Genomic DNA, 6,000 nt, shown 5'->3' on the forward strand with positions numbered 1-6,000 from the left:
CCACCCACAGAAGCCAGTCTCTTACCACTCGAGAAGCTGTCACCCACCCAACCTGACCTCCCGGGCTCCCTCTCCCAACTGTGCCAAGAATCATATTACAAGGAGACAAAGAGAAAACAGAGTGATGGGCCACACGTGAGATCTGACACACTCAATAATCATCACATCTCCGCCCCATGCTTACTTGTGACCAGGCCAATGCCTGGGACATGGTCTGCCAGCAGCTGGAGCAAAAAGAGGATCTTGGCCCTGCAAGAAAGGAGCAGGTTGAGTAGGCGGTATGGGTCCCTGCAAATGCAGGTGCTAAGAAGCCTCCACTGACTACCTGACTAAAGGCAGTGCCTCTCCGAAGACAGAAAGTCACTCTGTGGATCAAGCACATCCTCCAGGACAGAAGGACGAGACCTCTGGTCCTGCCGTCCCCCAGCCACATGCCTGGAAAGCTCACACCTCAGCCCGCAACTGGAAAGCAGCCGGGCTCTAGACACTATATTGTGTGACAATAAAAAAAGCAGAAGGAAGATGCTCTTCCCAGCCTACACCCCAGAGGCCCCTCAGCATCCTGCTCCCTGTTCTCTTGGGAAACAAGAAATTTCTCTGACGGGTTTCTGGACCACCCTTCTCAGTCCAGGCCACTGCCCTAAGGGTGCTGGACTGGCAAGGTCAGCAGGAGACCGAGCCAAACTGGAGGTCTGCAGCCTGGGAAGCCACCTCTGCCATTACCATCTCCCAACCCCTCAGTTTAATGAGATACTGGGGCTATAATGTTTCCTCTGTAGAGTGCAAGCAATCTGTAGGGGGGAGGTCATATGATCCAAATAAGTCTCCAGAATGTTTCCTCTAGAGTATGGAAGAGGATTTGGCTTTAGTACCTTATGAGCTTTTAAACTTACCTGAAAATAGGAACTGCCAGGCAGTTACTTTCACTCAGGTGGTTATTAAACATGACCTAAGCTTACTTTCTATTGTCTCACAAAGTAAACAGAGGTTGTACGGACAAAACGTTAAGTACAATTGCAACTGAACACTCCAGACTTTAAGCAGCATACTTGTTATGACCTGGACAGAGGGGGTCCCGGGAGCCTCCAGTCTGTCTCACAGCCCCAGTCGCTGTACAGGGACCCCTCGTCAAATCTCGGTCTGACCTCAGGAGAGGTCTTTGGGAGACTCGGCCCCAGCAGGCCTCTGTCTGTCTGGCTGTGGCTGGGAGCTCTGGACCCTCACAGGGGATGGCGTGAGGGCTGGGCAAGGCAGGGACGGGTCAGGAGAGTACACGGACGTGGAATCTGGCTCTGCCACTGGCTAGTGGTTCCGTTTCAGTTTCCCAACCTCTTTGAACCTCAAGCGTCTCCTGTGAGAAGTGGGGATAATTCCAACTATTTGAAAGGACGATGGGCAAGCGAGCCGAGGATGTACTGACAGAAAGTTCACGCCCATGACCCCAGTGGCCCTGCCCTCAGTGAGCTGCCTACCAACAAAAGCTGAAGCTGCACCCAGGGGGGATGGCCCCGAGAAATCAGGGAGTGACCGCACCAGGAACAGCACATAGTGCGTGCTCAGTGAACCCAGATCAGGGAAGGAGGGGGGAAGGGAAAGCGTGAACAGGGGTGGGGCACCGTGACCCACTTCCCTCCCCTCTGCTTCGCCGAGGTGGGCCCTGCCATTCTAGGGGCTGGATCCTTACTCGGAGAAGCGGTCGTAGAACGGGGAGCGCAGCAGGTAGTAGAGCAGCAAGATGGTCCGGCGCCGCAGCTCCAGCCGCTCCCTCCGGGTCAGGCCCTTCCTCTCGCTCAGGAGGCTCAGGCTGGGGGGAGCAGACAAGGTTAGGACCAGCAACAAGAGTAACAGGGACCCCTGCCTGCCCAGGTGACGCCAGGCCTGCAGCACAAAGCCCGGCAGAGGGAATGGAGCCCCCAGGCAGGCCCAGGCTCACCTGGTCACATCCACGACACCAGACAGGAGCCAGGGTGTCCACGACCGCTGACCCCATAGGCCCAGGCTGAGCACTGACGGCCAAGGCGTCAAGGATGTCTCCAGCACGTGGCCCGGCCTGCCCACTCCCGTCTATCCCGCCCCACCCCAGGCCAAAGATACAGTGCAGCAGGGGCCGGGCAATATACAAGGACTCTGCGATGGTCTCCTGCAGCCCCAGCGGGGTGGGGGTGATGCTCAGCTCCTCGTGCTGCTGCTGCCGTCCCTCCCGCTGCTGGGGGGCTCCCCAGTGCCTTGAGTGCAGGGACGGAGCTAGAACACAAGAGCAGCAGATGAGCAGCCAGGCCCAAGCCGGGGCGGGGCAGGGGGAGGGCGGGCAGTGACGAAAGCCAGGCCCTCAGGCCCATGCTGACCTCAGCACCGAGGTGCCGCATCCGGCTACATCCTACACTTACTGTCCTGGAGAGTTCGCACCACTCGCTTTGACCGCTTCCCCACATATGACTGCTCCTGGCTGCCCGGGCTGCGGTCACCATCTAGAAGGAACAGACACAACGTCTTACCGTCAGAGGGACATGTTTCCAGCAGAGCCTGCAAAGAATGTGCGCGCAGTGAACGCCTGTGGGCTAAGGGAAGAATGGATACGCTTGTACTAGAGCAGAAGCTAAGTCAAGGACACCACAGCAGACGCTGTGGCTGGGAGCTGTCCACGGTGGGGAGCATTCTGCAGCCCTCCCCAGCCTGAGGAAAGGCCGGTAATCACCTGTGGCAGACGAGCCAGCCAAGAACCAAGGCTTCCCAGGCTCTGGAACAAGGCAGGGAAGACCCTTGGTCTATGGGGACCACAGCACCAAAGTGGCCATACTGGCACTTCCCTGGCAGTCCAGTGGTTAAGACCCTGCACTTCCACTGCCAGGGTCGTGAGTCCAATCCCTGGTCAGGGAACTAAGATTCCGCATGCCGCGCTGCACGGCCACACAAAAAACAAAAAAAACCAAGGGCTGTATCTTCTCAGTGCTTTGCTTTCAACATGACCATGAAGAGAAGGGAAGAGAGACAAAGAACTGCCCCCACCCAAGGTCAGGAGAGTAAGGCCCAGAGGCCAACAGATGATGGGCCCAAAGCCTTGAAGGGACAGATCTGCTGGGTACCCTGCCTCATGAGGCTGTGCTCTTGATACAGAACCAGGCCCGAGACAAGACTGGCAAGACCCCTGCCTCCCACTGATGCTCTGTGCCCTCTTCTTGCAGCCCACAAAAAAGAATGAGGATTCTGACATCAAAAGTCCTGAGTTTAGGATCTAATCCTGCCTCTGACCTCATCATTCTTTTTCTTCTCTAAAGTACAGGGTGATGAAAACAAATGAGTTGACGAGGACAGATGTGCTCCACGAACGACAATGCCGTATTCACGTGGGTCAGCTCTCAATCTACAGAGCAGCCCCATGCCCGTCTCGCCCCAGAGCAGGGAAGCGGCTTACCCTGCGACGGCGCCTGGGCCTCCCTGTCCAGCGGAACGATGGGGGGTGAGGTCTGGAGACCAGCCTTGAACCAGATCAGCAGGAACATCCGCAGTACAGCCCTGGGTTGGGAGTACGGCGAGGCTGGCGTGGGGAGGTGGCTAGCCAGCCGGGGGTCAGGGCTGCTCTGCTGAACACCATCTGTACAGCTGGCCTCAGGTACCCCCACCCAGGGCTGGCCCCCCACATTCCGAACATACTTGGCCAGCTGGATGAGGGCAACGACGAGCCAACGTCCCACTTCGCCCCACACCTTGGCAGCCCCCATCTCCATGAACACCTCCACGCACTCCAGCACGCTCAGCCATGTCAGCAGCTTTTGCTGGGACAGGGACTGCAAGAACCCCAGGCCAATAGGTCAGGGGGCACCCCCCAGTTTCAGCCCCTCCCCCTAGAGGACGCCTCTGACAAGAGATGTGGATTTTCCTCCTTCCAAGACTAAGGGTGTAAGCCTGAGTTCTCCTGCTGGGAAAGGCTATCCTACCCTCTGACACCCAGTCTCTTCACCTGATAAGGGCACCTGAACACTTCACCTAATGCGACGGCTTGAGGCTCAGACGGATGCAGCCTCATCTCGTAACTCTATGAGATCATAACATGTGCTACCACGGGGGCTGGTGGTTACTAGTTTGTTCCCGAGCCCCCATGCTTCCCACCCTCAGGTCCTGGCACAATTCTTACCACAGGTAACTTTCTTCGAAGCTCCTTCCGTAGGATCCCGTCATTGAGCAGCACGAGCAGGTTGGAGGCAGAGTACACTGAGGGGTAGAGTGTGGCCTTGAGAGGCTGGCTCTGTAGCCTCTACCCCCTCACCTTCTCCCTAGCGCAGCAGGGATCACCTGTCACCTGCTGTGCTCAGCCACCCACACACTGTGGAAACCAACATGTCTCCCCACCCACTTCCTCAGAACTCCACACTCCCCAAAATGATCTCTCAGGTGGGCGGCTGGAACAAGAAAGGATGGTTTGATCTCTATGACAAAACAGCTACTGCCCTGCTGTATAGCACTGGTCATCCAGCTGCCCAGAAGTGCCCATCATGCTCCAGACAGACACAGATGTGCAGTCTCACTTCCTGGCCTTTGCTCTCTCTCTGCAGCCTGTCCCTGAAAGTTTGTTCCATCTCTACCTTTCAAAAGCTAGCTCACCCTTTCAGGACCTGTACCTCCTGTACTCACTGGGTGAACACCACTGAGGCAGTTACAGTCTGCGGAGTCTGGAATCTGGGAGATCTGGGTTTGAATCCTGGTTCTGGGACCTTCAGTGGCTGTTCCTTAACCTCATTTAAACTTCTGTCCCCTTAACTGGACAATGAGGACCACAGCAGTACCCACCTCACATGACTGTAGAGAGGATTAAGTGAGCAAAAGCAGAAAGAGTGTTTCGCTCAGCCTCCTGACCAGTCAAGGTCCCCAGACACGTCTCTCAACTATGGAGACATACACGGAGGACCTAGGATAGTGGACGCTGTACCCTTGTCTGATTCAGTCACTGAACAGGATGAGCTAACGGGAAATCTGAAACGGGGTGGTCACCTCTCTGGGAAGCCCTCCCCCACCCTACCGCCCCCCACTCTCCCCAAAGCCCGGCTCACCCAGCTCTGACAGCTCGTGCGAATCTGCGAAACGACCTGGGGAGAAAGCACACAAGGAGGCGTCGATGAGAGTTTGCCTCACCACGCGGCTTCGGGTCCCTGGACGTTCCCGCCCTACGCCCTACGGGAACCTGGAAGGAACTTCTCAAACAGAGCTATCACTACCCTGACTCCGCAGGGAAGGGAGCCAGTGGGGTCAGAGTCCCGAAGGGATTGGTCAATGGTCAGGGTGGCACCTGCCAGCAGGTAACTGAGGCCCCGCACTGCCGTCTCCAGCTGGGCCGTGGCAGCCGGATGACGAGTCACGTACTCCTGGTAGAGGAGGCCCAGGAGCCGCAGCTTCTCCATCCTGCCCTCGGGACCGATAGACCCACGGACCTACAGCGCGACTGGCTACGGCGCCCTGCTTCCGGCGCACTCCTTCCCGCTTCCGGTCTTAGGCCCGCCTCTGCGTTGCTTAACTTCCGCGGGCCAGAAGAATGGTGACTTGAAGGGCCATTGAACCACTCTTCACCCCATTTCGTAAATCACCCCCCACCAGGGTAGCGTTAACCAACTCCGGGCCTAATCTCGCCCTCCCTACTCCTTCAGGTCATTGGTTAACACACTCTGCGCTCCCGACCCCAATTGTCCGAACCGGCTCTTCCGCCTTCCGGGTTGGCTGTCCTTGCGCCTGCGCAGTTATAGCTCCAGGAACGCTTCCCGCGGCAGTCTGAACAGTTCATTCTAGAGTGGAGACCAAAAGCCTAAGGTCTTTCCAATAGAACGCCGACAGGCTCGAACGGGAGGACTGGATTTTCAAGAGCTGCGAGGTAGCGCGCAGAAAGGAGCCTCCGTCAGACTTGGGGAGGTGCGGGGACAGCCTAAGGACAGTCGCGTTTGGCAAGTTGCCTTGTCTCCCGACCCCCACCAGAGGTAGTGCTGGGGAAACTGAGGCAGCGAGGAGTCCAGCCTC

The 6,000-nt window shown here is 57.3% G+C and overlaps 1 protein-coding gene across 3 annotated transcripts in view; it reads right to left on the reverse strand.

Annotated features, from left to right (window-relative positions):
• The window catches only part of PEX16 (peroxisomal biogenesis factor 16), a 13,810-nt gene extending 8,163 nt beyond the window's left edge, over window positions 1-5,647 (reverse strand). The window contains exons 1-10 of one of the 3 annotated variants that reach the window (XM_033860554.2): window positions 5,282-5,647; window positions 5,046-5,081; window positions 4,133-4,209; window positions 3,652-3,785; window positions 3,413-3,513; window positions 2,388-2,468; window positions 2,095-2,244; window positions 1,934-2,006; window positions 1,685-1,804; window positions 185-249 (exon numbers count right to left, since the gene is read on the reverse strand). In XM_033860554.2, the coding sequence (XP_033716445.1) occupies window positions 185-249; window positions 1,685-1,804; window positions 1,934-2,006; window positions 2,095-2,244; window positions 2,388-2,468; window positions 3,413-3,513; window positions 3,652-3,785; window positions 4,133-4,209; window positions 5,046-5,081; window positions 5,282-5,393 (949 nt within the window). In that variant the 5' untranslated portion in view covers window positions 5,394-5,647. Of the gene's footprint in view, window positions 1-184; window positions 250-1,684; window positions 1,805-1,933; window positions 2,245-2,387; window positions 2,469-3,412; window positions 3,786-4,132; window positions 4,210-5,045; window positions 5,082-5,281 lie in introns of all 3 variants that reach the window. The other 2 variants (XM_033860552.2, XR_012333524.1) reach the window with 2 other exon arrangements.
• Window positions 5,648-6,000: the final 353 nt, after the last annotated feature.

The sequence above is a fragment of the Tursiops truncatus genome, chromosome 8, assembly GCF_011762595.2.
Source record: "Tursiops truncatus isolate mTurTru1 chromosome 8, mTurTru1.mat.Y, whole genome shotgun sequence".
NCBI classification, from domain to species: Eukaryota; Metazoa; Chordata; class Mammalia; order Artiodactyla; family Delphinidae; genus Tursiops; species Tursiops truncatus.